Here is an 18,306-nt window from a genome sequence, read left to right on the forward strand (position 1 = left end):
TCAATCTTGGTTTCATCAGACCAGAGAATCTTGTTTCTCATCGTCCTAGAGTCCTTAAGATTCCCTTTGGCAAACTCCAAGGGGGCTGTCATGTACCTTTTACTGAGGAGTGGCTTCCATCTGGCTACTACCATAAAGGCCTGATTGGTGGTGTGCTGCAGAGGAGGTTGTCCTTCTGGAAGGTTCACCCATCTCCACAGAGGGACTCTGAAGCTCTGCCAGAGTGACCATCGGGTTCTTGGTCACCTCTCTGACCAAGGCCCTTCTAAGGCCCTTCTCCCCGATTTCTCAGTTTGGCCTAGTGGGTAGCTCTGGGTAGAGTCTTGGTGGTTCCAAACCTCTTCCATTTAAGAATGATGGATGCCACTGTGTTCTTGGGGACCTTCAATGCTGAAGAAATTTTGTTGTACCCTTCCCCAGATTTGTGCCTCTACAGAATCCTGTCTTGGATCTCTAATAACATTTCCTTCCACCTCATGGCTTGGTTTTTGCTCTGACATGCACTGTCAACTGTGGGATTTTATATAGACAGCTGTGTGCCTTTCCAAATCATGTCAAATTAATTAAATTTACCAGAAGTTGTAGAAACATTTCATGGATGATCAATGGAAACAGGATGCACCTGAGCTCAATTTATTTTGTGTCTCATGTCAAGGGGTCTGAATACTTATGTAGATAAATAATTCTGATTTTATTTGTAATACATCTGCTTGCTCTTTGTCATTATGGGGTATTGTGTGTAGATTAATGAGATAAACAAGTGATTTAATTTGTTTTGGTACTAGGCTGTAATGTAACACAATTTGTAAAAAGGGAAGAGGTCCGAATACTTTCAGAATGCAATGTATATAAAAACAAAGATCTAAATTCAGTAGCAAAATTATCCTTGCTATGACCTACCTAAAACAATACCATATAGCTTAGTAGAACCCCCCCCCCCCCCCCTAGACTGTAATGGATTAGTCATACAAAGAGCATCAATGTCTCCACCACCACTACTGACCCCATCGTAAACCTTAGCACGCACTGTGTCAAAGGTGCACTTGGTAGAGATGGATTCCTGCTCTTTCAAATCTAAATCAAACTTGGTGCCATCCTTTAGAAGTATGCCTGCAGTGCCATACTTGTGTCCAAACTTACTAGTAGCATCAGTGCAAAGGGTGAGCTTATTCAAAGCATCCTCCAGATGTCACATTGAAACCTGTCATGCCTCCAAAACCATGTACATGCAGAATATTGGACCTGGTCACCTGTCAACCTGTGACCCACCAAGTTTTTCCAAAACAACCTTGACAACCAGTGCTGCTTTTACTGAAACAACACACATGGTAGTGATAAAATCCATACATACCTCTCTAACAGCATCTGTGTAACAGCTTCAGCCTCATCTATCCTTTCCTTGTACAGCCTCTCTCCTCCCTGAGACGCTCACACTCCTTTTCCAGGCTCCTCCTACCACCAAGTTCCCAATCTAACTCCTCTACAACAGAGTCTGTCTCCCGAGCACATTCCAACACAGCGACACTGTCATCTTCATCACAATCTCCTACAAAAAAAGTATATCCTGACTCTAGCATCTTTTAGGAAGATGAAACACTCTCTTATTTTGTTTTTGTTTATTTCGTTTTGCTGCAGCACATCTAAAATCAAGTTATTGCATGACTCTGACGGTGGGACAGTCACCTGAGCCCGGTTGCTTATCTCCAGCATAATGCCATTGGTCAGCACCAAACTTACATGGCCCTTATATAGACAAATAAAACTAAATTGCAAAATCCTGACTTCCCCTACCGTCCATACTACAACTGCTGCTGTGTCTCCACCTCCCCACAGGCCGAAGTAACAATTATCCCTGGCAGTGCATTTGTTTAGCTGGACACATTGTGCCTCATTGGCTAAAATACAGACAATCAGATCATAAAAGCCAGTGGTATAGACATGTAAACACAGACAACCCACTACTCTCTTCAAACACACACCTGGCAGTTATTTGGGGAAAAAGTTCAACAAAATATAGCTATGAGCAGTAGGACCTGGGGTTCACAGGATGACAGAAAGGACACAGGAAGTGTAGGATAACAAAACGAGCACTCTATCATGTATGAACTATCTTCAAATATGTACAATCAGTGAAAGCATTACTATGTGTACTTGTCTATACCACAAGGATGACGCAAGTTTAGTCTAGTGCTTTAGGTTGGTTATCTTTGAATGCAGCAGGTAATCATTCTTAAAGTCAATGCTTAATGTATTGAGTTTATATTCCAATTCTGGGGTCAATTTGACTAATGGTTTCTGTTAATATTTGTGTAATATGTTCAGCATTACTTTGAATTCAGTAGCGAATTATTCTCAAATTCATTAGAAGCTAATTCGTTGAGTTCAAATACCACATGGAGTCAATTTCAAATCAAATCAAAATGTATTTGTCACATGAGCTGAATTACCGAACAGTGAAATACTTACTTACAAGCCCTTAACCAACAATGCAGTTTTAAGACAAATACGTGTTAAGTAAAAAATAGACAAGTATAAGAGTAAAATAGATAAGTATAAAATAAGAAAGAAAAGTAACCGCTTTACATTGCAGTAGCAGAGAGAACAGTCTATGACTAGGGTGGAAGGAGTCTTTGACAATTTTTAGGACCTTCCTCTGAAGCCGCCTGGTATCGAGGTTCTGGATGGCAGGAAGCTTGGCACCAGTGATGTACTGGGCCGTACGCACTACCATCTGTAGTGTCTTGCGGTCAGAGGCCGAGCAGTTGCCATACTACGATGGTGCAGCTGTAGAACTTTTTGAGGATCTGAGGACCCATGCCAAATATTTTCAGTCTCCTGAGGGGGAATAGGTTTTGTTGGGCCCTCTTCACGACTGTCTTAGTGTGTTTGGCCTATGTTAGTTTGGTGTTGATGTGGACACCAAAGGACTTGAAGCTCTCAACCTGCTCCCCTGCAGCCCCGTCGATGAGAATGGGGGCGTGCTCGGTCCTCCTTTTCCTGTAGTCCACAATCATCTATTTTGTCTTGATCATGTTGAGGGAGAAGTTGTTGTCCTTGCACCACACAACCAGGTCTCTGATCTCCTCCCTATAGGCCCGTCAGGAAGTCCAAGATCCAGATCCAATCTTAGTCCTGTATTGCCTGTTTGATGGTTCGTCAGAGGGCATAGCGGGATTTCTTATAAGCTTCCGGGTTAGAGTCCCCCTCCTTGACAGTGGCAGATCTAGCCTTTAGCTCAGTGCAAATGCTGCCTGTAATCCATGGCTTCTGTTTGGGGTACATACGTACATACGTGTACTACTCAATGCCATCGGAAGAATCCCGGAACATATTCAAGTCTGTGCTAGCAAAATAGTCCTGTTGTCACGACTTCCGCCGAAGTTGGCCCCTCTCCTTGTTCGGGCAGCGATCGGCGGTCGACGTCACCGGTTTTCTAGCCGCCACCGCCACTGTTCATTTTCCATTTGTTTTGTCGTCATTGTACACACTTGGTTTCCATTCCCATAATTATATGTTCCTTATTTAACCCTCTGGTTCCCCCATGGTTTTGTGCATGTTTGTTCGTTGTAAATTGGTCTGTATTTCTGACCTTGATTATTTTCCTTCTTGGAATATTTGATGTTTTGAGTAAAGTTACGTGAATTACTCATCTCTGTGTCCTGCGCCTGACTCCGCCTTACCTGCTATACCTAGACGCCTTACAGAAACACGCACCTTAAAATGGAGTCAGCAGGTGCACAAAGCCCTCCTTTGTTAGTAGAGGAGCGTGTCCAGCAGCACTCGACCATGTTGCATAGTCTCGGCACAGCCATGGATCGTGTTGGACCACTATGAGGATTTCACCCGCCGCTTCGGGCGGTTTTCGACCATCCGCCTGAGGGTAGAGCGGCAGGGGAACGCTTGTTTCACCTAAGGCATAGGTGATATTTGTTGTTGTTTTGAGTAAAGTTACGTGAATTACTCATCTCTGTGTCCTGCCTCTGACGCCGCCTTACATGCTACACCCAGATACCTTACACCTGTAGCTTAGCATCTGCTTCATTTGACCACTTTTTTATTGACTGAGTTACTGGTGCTTCCTGCTTTAGTTTTAGCTTGTAAGCAGGAATCAGGATAGAATTATGGTCTGATTTGCCAAATGGAGGGTGAAGGAGAGCTTTGTATGCGTCTCTGTGTGTGGAGTGAAGGTGGTCTAGAGTTTTTTTCCCTCTGGTTGCACATTTAACATACTCGTTGCTTCGAGGTGAGCAAAACCTCGAGACTTCCTTAGATGTCGTGCACCAGCAGTTGTTTACAAATATACATAGACCTCCACCCCTTGTCTTTACCAGAGGCTACTATTCTGTCCTGCTTATATAGTGTATAACCCACCAGCTGTATCTTATTAATGTTGTCGTTCAGCAACGACTCAGTGAAACATAAGATATTACAGTTTTTAATGTCCCGTTGGTAGTATATATGTGCTTGTAGTTTGTCTATTTTATTATCCAATTATTGTACGTTGGCTAATAGGACTGATCGTAAAGGCAAATTACCCACTCGCCGCTTGATCCTCAAAAGGCACCCCAACCTTCGTCCTCGATATCTCTGTCTCTTTCTTCTGTGAATGACGGGGATGAGGGCCTTATCGAGTGTCTGGAGTAAATCTCCCTCCTTCGACTCGTTAAAGAAAATAATTGTCTTTCAATACGAGGTGAGTAATCTCTGTCCTGATTTCTAGAAGCTCTTTTCGGTCATAAGAGACGGTGGCAGAAACATTATATCCAAAATAAGTTACAAATAACGTGAAAAAACACACACAATAGCACAATTGGTTAGGAGACTGTAAAACGTCAGCCATTCTCTCCGGTGCCATTCTGACTAAGACAATTGGACTTACGGTTCATGAGAAGATTTTTAAAGTATTTTTAGAATTAGCATATGTGCATCTATAGGTACAGTGTGACCATATTTGAATGCAGGATTTTTTCAAATCAAAACCATAAATACCTAGTCATTTGCACAACTGCATCCAGCCAAAATGTGTCTTCCGCATTTATGGCAAATTGGCATAATCTGAGAACGGCGCTCAGAGCCCAAAACAGCCAGAGAAATATCCACCATTTTGGAGTCAACAGAAGTTAGAAATAACACCATAAATATTCACTTACCTTTGATGATCTTCATCAGAAGGCACTCCCAGGAATCCCAGTTTGACAATAAATTACTGATTTGTTCCATAAAGTGCCATAAAGTCCATCATTTATGTCCAAATAGCCACTTGTTGTCAGCTTGTTCAGCCCGAAAAGTTCCGTTACGGTCCTTTAGAAACATGTCAAACGATGTATGGAATCAATCGTTAGGATGTTTTTAACATAAAACATCAATAATGTTCCAACCGGAGAATTCCTATGTCTTCAGAAAAGCACTGGAACAAGAGGTAACTCTGTCGGGAATGCACGTCATGAGATCAAGGCACTCTGCCAGACCACTGACTCAAAGGTCTCATGAGCCCCTCCTTTATAGTAGAATCCTCATTCAAGTTTCTAAAGATGGTTGACATCTAGTGGAAGCCGTGGAAGCCGTAGGAAGCCGTAGGAAGTGCAACTTGACTCCATAGACACCATAGACACCAAGCTTTGAAAAACTACAAACCTCAGATGTCCCACTTCCTAGTTGGATTTTTCTCAGGTTTTCGCCTGCCATACGAGTTCTGTTATACTCACAGACATCATTCAAACAGTTTTAGAAACTTCAGAGTGTTTTCTATCCAATACTAATAATAATATGCATATATTAGCATCTGGGACAGAGTAGGAGGCAGTTCACTCTGGGCACACTATTCATCCAAAAGTAAAAATGCTGCCCCCTATCCCAAAAAGGTTAACTGCTAGGCTACCTGTCGCCTTGTCTAGAATGATGCAATGAGTTTAAAGACAACATCTGGAATGAATCTGACTTATGGTTCCTTGGTGTTGGAAAACATACCCAATTGTCATACTTAATAGAAAAGTACTCAAGTAAAGTGAAAGTCATCCAGTAAAATACTATTTGAGTAAAAGTCTAAAAGTTTTTGGTTTTAAATATACTTAAGGTTCAAAATTAAATGCAATTGCTAAAATACACTTAAGTATCAAACGTAAAAGTATAAATCATTTCAAATTCCATATATTAAGCAAACCAGACAACAACAAAAAAATTACATTTATTTACGGATACCCATGGGCACACTCCAGCCCTTAGACATTAATTGAAAAATGATGCATTTGTGTTTAGTAGTACACCGGATCAGAGGCAATAGGGATGACCAGCGTTGTTATCTTGATTAGTGTGTGAATTTGACCATTTTCCCTGTCCAGCCAAGTATTCAAAGTGTAATGAGTACATTTAAATGCATATGGTTTTGAGCGTTAGCGTTACATATGCTAAGAATGAGTTGTTAATAGTTTCCTTGTATTTTTTTTTAGCTATCAATACCAAATTCAGTGTTATCCATCTTTTACATGGACAAAATATTTTAGATAATATACGACAATTACTTGAAAGAATTAAATATTATGAAACATCAAAGATACCAGGCCTGGTTTTCAGAGCAAATTTTGAAAAGACATTTGATAAAGTATGACTGTAATTGATATAAAAATGCCTGGGTACTTTCACTTTGGTGAATCTCTTCTGCATTGGGTTAAAGTTATGTACAGCAACCCCATATGTAAAATAGTCAATAATAGTTACTTCTCAAAGTATTGAGCTTTTAAGAGGAGTAAAACAGGGCTGTCCATTGTCTCCATATCTATTTATAATGGTCATTGAAATGCTAGCTATTAAAATTAGGTCCAGCAACAACATCAAAGGGTGAGAAATCCAGAGATAAAACAAAAGTGTCAGTGTATGCCGATGACTCAAGTCCACAATCTGGATCCCTGCACAGTCTCATTGAAGATTTTGATCACTTATCTAGCCTCTCTAGAATAAAACCTAATTATACTGTACCTTGTGGTTTACCAATAAAATGGGCAGATGGTGTAGTAGACATACTTGGTATTCACATCTCAAAAAATATTTATTAATTTATCACAATCAATTTCAATAGAAGGTTTGCAAAAATTGATACGATTCTGCTACCATGCAGAGGAAATTACTTGTCTGTTTGTTGAAAAATCTCATTGATTAACTCTTTGTTCCTATCACAGTTTACTTACTTACTAACTACTCCAGACGACTCGTTTTTTAAATCATATGAACAAAATTTATTTCACTTTATTTGGAATCCTAAGCCAGACAAAATTAGACGTGACTAATTATATAATGAATATTAGTTTGGGAGACAAAAATGGTTCTCTAGTAGATTAATTTCAATACATTTCTAAAAACATATTTTCACTTTGCCATTATGGGATAATGTTTGTAGATGGGCATTTATTTAATTCATTTTGAATTTAGGCTGTAACACAACAAATATGGAATAAGTAAAGGGGTATGAATACTTTCTGAAGTTACTGTAGATTTAGGCCATACACTATATCTCCTAGATATAGGCCATACACTTCAAATCCTTATTCCTTAAGAGGTATTTTTAGACTGTCTAAAAATGTATGCATTTGTATGGGCTATAGTAGTAAATTATTATTTTTATCAAGTCATTGGATACCGAAGAAAAAGTGCAGGGAAGCAAAAGATTGAACTTTCCCCCTTTAGTTAACACTATCAACGTTTCGCTCTACTGTGGGAATTGTGCTCAAATCAACACAATATTATCCACTTTCAATGTAACAAACTGAAACAAAACAAACTATGCAAGACTTATTTTGCAAAACAAACTGTGCAAGAGATTCTATTGCATTGACATGCAGGACTCATGGACCGACTCTACACAGACCGGTGTACCATAACCAATCAGAACTGCAGTAGGACTATATGCAAATAACTATTGCCATATCTGGATCTGTGCCATTCATTTTGACCTGGACTGTGTTAACTTCTTATGGCTGCAGGGGCAGTATTGAGTAGCTTGGATGAAAAGGTGCCCATTGTAAACGGCCAGCTCCTCTGTCTCGTCAAGGGGCAGTGTTGTATTTTGAGACTGTCTTTAATAAGCTAAGCAGCCAATAGGCAGAGGGTAGCATAATTTGTCTTATTCTCTGTAATAATGGTGTGGGAATAATAATGAGTTTTACTTTGTAAAGTGGTTTCTTGCATCAAACAACACAACATTTTCAGCCACTGCCTTGTCTGAAGGACAAGTGGATAAACAGGTTAATGTCAAGCCGTGTACGTTTTTTTTCCAAAAGTATTATGGATTGTAGGCCTACATTGAACACCAAACCTTTTCTGCTGCTGTAGGCCGAATGATAGAACAGCTATTTCTATGTTAAAAATTTATGAGATGCATTTTTATCCATTGTTTTCCACTTTTATCCATTGCAGGCCACTCTGGTAGGTCTACATTATGATCAAATAGCCGCAGCAGCCTGTGTAATCACCCTCACTACTTGCAGGGTGATTTGTGTGTGTGTGTGTGTGTGTGTGTGTGTGTGAGTGTGTGTGTGTGTGTGCATGCCTCCGTGCCTGTGAGTGTGCGCGTGCCTGCATATATCTTACTGAGGTTGATGAAGTCAGTGTTCTTGACGTGTCTGATACTGTTGAAGCGTCCATAGAAGTGTGTGGTATCTTTAGGCAGTGGAGGAATCTGCTCCAGGTTAGCATCATCACAATACACACTTCCACTGATGCACACACACAGCAAACATGTAGGCATACCTGCACAGAGACAGAGAGAACATTACACACACACTCCTACTGGTATGCAGGCATGACTGTAAGTCACTTTGGATAAATATTATTAATACTATTATTACACATATAATTACCCTCTTGCTCTTTTGCACCCCAGTATCTCTACATGCACATAATAATCTGCACATCTATCACTCCGGTGTTAATGCTAAATTGAAATTATGTTCACCTCTAGGGCCTATTTATTGCCTACCTCCCTACTCTTCTACATTTGCACACACTGTAAATAGATTTTTCTATTTTTCTTTCCTTTTGTACATTTGTTTATGTGTAACTCTGTGTTGTTGTTTTTGTCGAACTGCTCTGCTTTATCTTGGCCAGGTCACAGATGTAACTGAGAACTTGACTTGTTCTTAGCTGGCCTACCTGGTTAAATAAAGGTGAAATAAAACATGTACAAAAATGTATGTGTCTGCTAAATGACATATTATTATTATTATTATTATTATTATACACACAGCAGACACGTAGGCATACCTGCACAGAGAGAGATTACATTTTGCGCACGCACACTAGCACACACGCTCACACACACACACACACACACACACACACACACACACACACACACACACACACACACACACACACACACACACACACACACACACACACACACGGCTCACCCAGGCCAGTGTCGGGTCCAAACAGGCCTGGTCCTTTGAAGTCCAGAGTTACTGGAGCCAGGGGAGGGGTCGGCCTGGGGGACAGGGTCATCTCCTCCTCATACTCAGGAGGGGGCATGTTGGCTGGGGGAGGGGTCATGTTGGCTGGAGGAGGGGTCTCAGGAGCAGGGGGGGCCACCGTCCCCACCTCGATCTGCTCTCACAGAGAAGAGTACATTAGTAGATTGACCAATTCACCTCTCTCAACCACTCTCTCTAGTTTCCCTTCTTTCACTCCCATCATTCCTCCCTTCCGTCTCACACCTATCCCTATCTCACACCTATCCCTATATTACTTTTCTTCTCTCTTTATCTTGCCTCTCCTCTCTTGTTCCTTCCTCTTCTTTCTCACCCTCTGCTAGTCTCTCGTCTCTCCTCCTCTCCTTCTCACCTCTTGGTCTAGGTCTTCATAGTCATAGTTTTCTCCATTGAGGTCCAAGTTTTCCCAGTCTGTCTCTCCATTCATATCAAAGTCATCCAGGTCATAGGGCTGTTCGTCTGGCTCTGCCCCCCCCTGAGGGGCACACACACTGGGGCAGGGGCCTAGCAGAGTCAGGGCAAAAGCCACAACCACACACAGCAGGGCCATTCTCAGGCTACACACCTGTGATAAGAGATTGTCAGTCAAAGCGTTAAATTCAGTAAGCTTTGGTTAGTGCTAATGCTAGCATCTAAAAATGTACCAAATCATCTTAAAAATACAGCACTTGGTTTCAATTCATATCACAACCATATCACCTCTTAGGATAAACAGTTGTGATAAAGCGAATGTTGTAAATTAATTCTGTATGATCGCAATCAGCGATAGTAACCTGGTAGATTTTTTGGTTAGTAAACCCCATCTGCATGGTAATTGATCTTTATTTTACAGGCTCTTCTATTTTGTTTTTAACAAGGGCATTAGTCCAATGTTTGCATGACCTCTAGGGTCCACCTCTCCCTACTGCCTCCGGCCTGTCTAGCCTAAGTATAGCTGGAGATGTATTGGTTCACACACACGCACACACAGACACAGATTCACACACACACAACTCCAGATGTCCACTGTCTCAGACACAACCGCCTCCAAGGGCAAATACAACTGGATATTTCAAACGATGTACAGTCTTTTTAGGTTAGATCTCCACATTTCCCTGTTCTCCGAATGTGACCCTGTATGTTTTGGTGTTTGTTTCTGCACCTCAGATCTGACCTCAGATCAGACCTAAGGTTGCCAAGAGGTCACATCTAGGATCCCTATTGCTTTGGAACCAAGGGAGTATTGTTGAGTTGTTGGTAAGAATGCAGATGGAATGTTTGCTCTGAAAGCAGACATGAGTGTGTGAGTCTGGCCTTGGGTTTGTCTGGTGCCAACAGAACTTAACACAAGTCATACACAAAACAGGATTATGCACCAGAAGTTATACTATTTGATGACCAATAAGGTCTATTGAATGGAATATTGAGATGACTGATATTATCAACAAACTGAGTGCTGATATTGTACTACTCAAGCTACAGCTACAGAAACAGCAGGGATGAGTTTCAAGGGATGTCAATTGAATGACTTAAACATGTGCATAAATATAAATTATATTGTACTTAATGAGTCAGCAAAATCACAGTAATGTTGTTGCCAATCAGACAAATATCCAAATCACACTCTTGGACATGACACTAACAAAAGTGGAATTACACCACTTTATGATGATGTGTACCGATTGACATGACCAGTTTATTGTATTAGTCCCTTAATAAAACCAAACCCCATTGGCCCTTGAGTCATTCTCTAGTGACAGTGGGGTTTAGCAGCACAAGAGTATGCTTAGAGAGAAACCCAAAAACACTGTGTAGTAGTCATGAAATAGAACTTACCAGTGTCAGGAGTTAACTAATCCCCTTTTTATCCTCTCTCTTCTCCTGTTATCTCCTTTAGTGCTGGTCCAGCAGTGTTAAATAATACCCTCTCCTCCTCTCTCCTATATTGTCTTCTCCTTTAGAGTGCTGGTCTAGCAGGGTTAGCCAGTGGAGGGATGGACCCCTGTTGTTCAGTTGGCTGGTGAGGGACGTGGCCAAAATAATGGGTCATTATCAGGAGAGGTACATGGGAGGGGGGAGAAAAGGGTGCATTTGCGGGAAGGCAAGGTCATTTAGGTCAACATGTACTCAGCTGTTACTAATCCCCCCCTCCCACCACACACACACACACACACACGTACAAACTCTCACACATGCACACATTCCTACTTCTCCCAGACCCCCCCCCTCTAGTCTTTTTGAAGGCCTGATTACGCTAGCCAAAAGACCAATGTAATGTTTGAATAACACAAGGATTATATGGTTTATATGAAAAATTCCAGAACAATCAGAAACATTCACCTTCCCGAAATGGTTCTATCCAGCTTCGTCCAATTTATGTCAACAAAGAAGGCACCATATGGGAGTTAGGGTTAGGGTTAGAGGTTTGCTAGGATTCTTGGACTAACTTTGCAAAAGGAGATGCTCTACCTTGGCTGGAATCGGCCGGGTTCTAACCTGGAACTCCACATCCAAGCCTTTTCACCAGTTACAGTACCTTCAGAAAGTATTCACAACCCTTGACTTTTTCAACTTTTGGTTGTGTTACAGCCTGAATTTAAAATTGATTAAATTAATATTTTGTGCAACTGCCTTACACACAATAACCCATAATGTCAAAGTGTAATTATGTGTTTATAAAATTTTACAAATTAATTAAAATGAAAAGCTGAAATGTCTTGAGTCAATAAGTATCGAAACCCTTTGTTATGACAAGCCTAAATCATTTCAGGAGTACAAATGACCTTAACAAGTCACATAATACGTTGAGTAGACAAACTCTGTGTGCAACAATAGTGCTAAACATGATTTTTGAACGACTACCTCTTTGTACCCCACACATACAATTATCTGTAAGGTCCCTCAGTCGAACAGTGAATTTCAAACACAGATTCAAGACCAGGGAGGTTTTCCAAGGCCTCGCAAAAGGCACCTAAATGGGTAAAAATGTAAAAAGCAGACATTGAATATCCATTTGAGCATGGTGAAGTTATTAATTACACTTTGGATGGTGTATCAATACACCAAGTCACTAGAAAGACACAGGCGTCCTTCCTAACTCAGTTGCCGGAGAGGAAGGAAACCGCTCAGTGATTTCACCACAAGGCCAATGGTGACTTTAAAACTGTTACAGAGTTTAATGGCTTTGATAGGAGAAAACTGAGGATGGATCAACAACATTGTAGTTACTCCACAATACTAATATAAATGACAGAGTGAAAAGAAGGAAGCACTTACAGAACAAAAATATTCCAAAACATGAATCCTGTTTGCAATTAGGCAATAAAGTAAAACTGCAAACAAATTGGCAAGGAAATGATATTTATATGCAGAATACAAAGCGTTAGGTTTGGGGAAAATCCAACACAACACATCAGTGAGTACCAGTCTTCATATTTCCAAGCATGGTTGTGGCTGCATTATGTTATGGGTATACTTGTCATCAGCAAGGACTAGGGAGTTTTTCAGGATGAACAAAATGGAATAGAGCTAAGCACAGGCAAACTCCTAGAGGAAAACTTGGTTCAGTCTGCTTTCCAACAGACACTGGCAAACAAATTCACCTTTCAGCAGGACATAAAATAAAATGGCAAATATGCACTGAAGTTGCTTACGAAGACGACATTGCATGCTCCTGAGTAGCCTAGTTACAGTTTTGAGTCAAATCGACTTGAAAATTGATGGCAAGACTAGATAATGGTTGTCTACCAACTTGAGTTTGAAGAATTTAAAAATAACAATGTGTACAATCCAGTTGTGCAAAGCTCATAGAGAAAGCCTCACAACTGTAATTGCTGCCAAAGGTAATTCTAAAGTATTGACTCAGTGGTGTAAATACTTATGTAAATTAGATATATATGTATTTAATTTTCAATACATTTGCTAACATTTCAAAAAATATGTTTTCACATAGTCATTAAGGGGTATTGTGTGTAGATGGGTGAGAAAAATAATCTATTTCATACACTTCTTATTTAGGCTGTAACACAACAAAATATGGAGTAAGTCAAAGGGTATGAGTACTTTCTGAATCCTGGATGAGATTTTTGGATGAATATTTGGATGAATATGAATATTTATTTTTATTTTTGCCCACTTATTCTAAGCGTCCTATCTACCCCAAATGTGTTGCAATGGGTTAGAAGAGGTTTCAAATGTACTATTCAACATTAGGTTTTTCTAAATGTCCCATCTTTCCAAATGTTTTATTTGTGACCGTAGGCATCCCCCCCAAGGACTAGGGTAAGAGTGAGGGTTAAGGTTGCACTGAATGACCTAAATCTGTTTCAACACATCTCCCCCCGTGAACATGACCCAGGTCACCAGCACAAGGAACTCTACCCAAACAGAACCCTTCTCTCATTCTCTTTCAGAAAACAAATGGATGGCATTGGAAGTTTAGTGGATGGCAGTGCATGAGGTGATTTCCCCCTCTCTCAATATAACACACTTTGAGCTCTTAGGAAAAACATGTGCTTTATGTATTTTACCTAATGGAGTTGTGAAAGCTGAACTCTCAAGCTAAACTCTAAACCTGTTCTCTTATCCCCAGATTCTCCTGTGGTCACTAGTCAAAGGGCTTGACATTAACCCTTGTGTGGTGTTCAAGTTTTTGTTATTCACCCAATGTTTGCGGGTCTGATGAACCTACAACATTATTTGGTTTTCAAAACCACACAGCCATAATAGTTTATGTAAAAATACTTTATTCTTAATACATAGATGTTGACTTACATCAATTACAAGCAATATAGACACCATTAACTGTTCATATTTTCCATTTACCTCTGCTAGATCACATTTATTAAAAAGCACAATAAATTAAATTATAATGAAGACATGGGTGGAATAAATCATGTTTGTCTTGAACAAATATAAATGAAGCAAGGTTTCCATCGCTATTGATGTTTTGCTTTGAACTGAACAAATTTTACATACAGTATTTTATGGAAATGATAAATGAGAACCGTTGAAAACAAATTAAGGTCAGTTTATAAACCACAGAGTTTTACTGGGTGTGTGTTGCAAATATACTTGCAAGTGTACTGTGTCTTCTTGTTCTTCTTGGGTCCACACACATTGCAGCGCTTCTTCTTTTTGATACCGGATGAAAACACTTAGCTTAGGAATTTTACAAACATCTCGCTCACTCACTCACTCATATAGTCACAGCAGGTAGGAGAGTCAGACACACACACATGCAACAACATCACTCACACTTACTTCTGGTATTGGAGTTGCTGGTTCTGTGGGTCGGGCAGATGGGGCACCAGCATCCTCTTCCTGAATCCTCCTCACGATGGCTGCAGAAGCTGGCGTCATTGGGATATGTTAAATTTGAGGTCTTGCCCAGCACCTCAAGAAAGAGCCGTCACCTCTGGAGCTTTCCCTCTTTTCCAATCTGGGTTCAATGCCATCCAGATGATAAACGCATTGTACGCCGAGATGTCCAGGATGCTGAAGAATATCCCAAGTGTCCAGTGTAGGGTCCTTCTTTTGCAGCTGTAGCCAGTCACGAGCTTGTCTAAATTGTCCAACCCTCCTTTTTGAGGTCCATTATGATTTCTGTTTTTTATGTTCCTGGCCACAGATTCTCCCATCCCTATGGAGCTTACCCATGAGTACCACATTTTTGCCTTTCTTTGGCACATAGTACACTAGGGACGTGTTGGCCATGAACACGAAACTTAGTGGAATCGATAGGCCTGTTCCGTGTAATCAACAGTTGAGTTGGGAGCTCTGGCTTGTTATATCGTACTGTTCCTACCATCATTAGCTTCCTCTTGAGGAGCTCCTGTCCCAGCTTGTGCGAAGTACAAAAGTTATTGCTTGTTATGTCTTGGCCACGGAGTCCCTGCTTCACGTCCAGGACAACCCGCATCACTTGGTTCATCTCAGGGGCTCCTCCATCTTGCTTCCTCGTACACACTTGCAAGTTCGACGCATATGATGAAGCAGCATCACAGGCAGCCCAGATCTTGATTCCATATTTTGTGGGTTTGGACGGTATGTACTGCCTGAGGGGGCAGCGGCCCCTAAATGGCATGAGCTGCTCATCAACAGTAACATTGGGCCCAGGGTTGTAAAACAGGGGAAGCTGGTCCACCTACTTGTCCCACACTGACCTGATTGCAGCTAGCTTGTCTCTCTGCCACCGAGCTGGTCTGGTGTCTCGGTTATCGAGGCGGATAATCCTGGAAATAATGTGGAAGTTTTCCAGAGACATTGATGCACAGAAAAGTTATCTGTCAGTTTCTGCATCCCACAGGGATTCTGTGGATTCCCCATTGGATCTGAAAACACCAGCAAGGATAAGAACTCCAAAGTATGCATGTAAATGAGTTTGGTCCATCCCTTTCCATCTCTCTCCAAAAACATGCCTTCCCTCCAAATTATTGCAGTCCAGATTGATTTTCTGGATGGTTTCTGGGTTGAATAGTTCAAAAGAAGACTTTATGTCCTACACATGAGTAACCACCACCCTTGTTGGCCCTGGTTGCATCCTTATCACATTGGCAGCCATGTGGGGTGGTTCATTCCTTGGGCAAGAAGACTATTAAATTTCACAATTTTTTTACATCTACATTTCTCCTGCAGGCTGCTGATGAGCTGGTTGCTGACGGGCTGGTCCTGGAGCTGGCTGAGGGTCAACCTCACCCTCTTCAACCAACTCACTGTCAGACTCCAAATTGACAGTGACATTATCCTCATATCTTCCAAAGTGGAAGACGCTCCTTCCACACTAACTTTTCTCTCTGCAAAAAAGGCCCTTTGAGCAGAGATAATTTTTTTGCCATACTAATTGATTGTGGTAAGGAGCCACACATGCAACGCTATTTATTTGTTGTGTCCCTCCCCCAATTGGCACCTGACTGGGGTACAGTGTGGGAAAATACAGATTTGTTTTTACAATGGTTGAAAATAATATATTGTAATAACATTGTGTAGGTTCCCACAAGACATTGTGTACAGTTTCACACACTACAAAGGGTAAAGAGTGCGAGAAAAGCAGGAGACAGGCAGTGAGACAGACAGGTTCTTCGTGCTATGTTGAAACAGAGGGCCCGGGGAGGAGGAAGACAGAGTGAAGAGTGAAGGCACACAGCAAACCTTTTTGTTTCATTTTTACTTGTCTTCACCTACACACACACCTACACACACACACACACACACACACACACACACACACACACACACACATACACACACACACCTACACACACACACACACACACACTTTTCCACAATTTGATTACCCTCGGGTAATAGTGGACCCGAACATCACATATGTAGTATAAATGTGTAGGGGGGTGCACAATGTGCACAATGCAAATGTTTCTTTACAGAAAATGAGCCAAGGTTAATGAGTCTCAAGTTCAAAAAAAATTCATTGTATCATTTCTCTTTTAGGAAACATTGAAAATGGGTGCCACAGACCCGAACACCACCCAAGGATTAAGTTCGAAATCCATTCAACTAAAGTATGACAGACACTATGATGTGTGATTTGTTTCATTCTATGAACTTCATATTGTTTTCAACTCACTTCATTTAGCTTTCTGTCTCAGTTTCTGCTTCACAACACTTTTCAATTGCTCTTTGATTTCCATGTTTTGGCTGCCATAACTCGCAATACACTTCCTCTGCATTCCCACAAAATCGCATTAGGATTACCATAAAATTTGAATTATTTAGGAATCCAGCACTCACCTGTCACATTGATTACTTGAGAATATTCCAGGTATTCCTCATGATAGTTCTGTCAGACTCGAGTTCTAATAGAGAAATTGTGTGTGGTGCATGCATGCGTGCGTGTGTGAGCGCGTACGTGTGTGTTTGGCTGGATTAGCCAAAGAATGAACTCAGCCCCCTGGCAGCAAAGAAAGCTGGGAACAAAGTAGAATATAAATGGGCCAATATGGCATTATGATTAGAGGGAGATTGAGAGAGACTGTGTCAAGGGCTATACTGATTCAGTAAATGTGACTGTTACTGATCAACTATTTCAAGAGGGTATCTAATACATTACGATTACTAGTGGTGTAAAGTACTACTTAAATCGTTTTTGGGGGGTATCTGTACTTTTACTTTTACTCCACTACATTCTAAAAGAAAATATGTACTTTTTACTCCCATACATTTTCCATGACACCCAAAAGTACTCGTTACGTTTTGAATGCTCAGACAGGACAGCAATATGGTCCAATTCACACACCTATCAATATAATGCGTTGTCATCCCTACTGCCTCTGATCTGGCAGACTCAGTAAACACTGAGTAGAAATCAAAACAGGAAGTGAGAAATCTGAGGTTGGTATGCATTCAACACAGTTCCCATTGAAATCTCCTTGAGATATTGATGAAATTGCACTTCCTAGGGCTTCCACTAGATGTCAACCGTCTATAGAAATTTGAATGAGGCTTCTACTGTGTTGTGGGACTGAATGACAGCAGAATGATTCAGGTGTCTGGCAGTCAGCCATTTCCAGGTCACGCGCATTTCACTTGATAGCGACCTGCGTTCCATGGCTCCTCAAGACACAAAGGAATACTCCGGTTGGAACTTTATTGAAGATTAATGATAAAAACATCCTAATAATTGATTCTGTACTTAGTTTGAAATGTTTCGTCGACCTATAATATAACTTTTTTATAAAGTTTTTGTCCGACGTAAAGCTGAGCGAGTGTTTGGATATGTATACCAAACGCAATAACAAAACTAGCTAATTGGACATAAATAACGGACATTATTGAACAAATCAAGCATTTATTGTGGACCTGGGATTCCTGGGAGTGCATTCTGATGAAG

The 18,306-nt window shown here is 40.9% G+C and overlaps 1 protein-coding gene across 1 annotated transcript in view; it reads right to left on the reverse strand.

Annotated features, from left to right (window-relative positions):
- The window catches only part of optc (opticin), a 29,902-nt gene extending 12,556 nt beyond the window's left edge, over positions 1 to 17,346 (reverse strand). The window contains exons 1-5 of the mRNA XM_036950062.1: positions 17,208 to 17,346; positions 11,295 to 11,475; positions 9,832 to 10,044; positions 9,402 to 9,594; positions 8,581 to 8,739 (exon numbers count right to left, since the gene is read on the reverse strand). Coding sequence (XP_036805957.1) covers positions 8,581 to 8,739; positions 9,402 to 9,594; positions 9,832 to 10,029 — 550 coding nt within the window. The 5' untranslated portion in view covers positions 10,030 to 10,044; positions 11,295 to 11,475; positions 17,208 to 17,346. The remainder of the gene's footprint in view (positions 1 to 8,580; positions 8,740 to 9,401; positions 9,595 to 9,831; positions 10,045 to 11,294; positions 11,476 to 17,207) is intronic.
- Positions 17,347 to 18,306: the final 960 nt, after the last annotated feature.

This window comes from Oncorhynchus mykiss, chromosome 17, assembly GCF_013265735.2.
Source record: "Oncorhynchus mykiss isolate Arlee chromosome 17, USDA_OmykA_1.1, whole genome shotgun sequence".
NCBI lineage: Eukaryota > Metazoa > Chordata > Actinopteri > Salmoniformes > Salmonidae > Oncorhynchus > Oncorhynchus mykiss.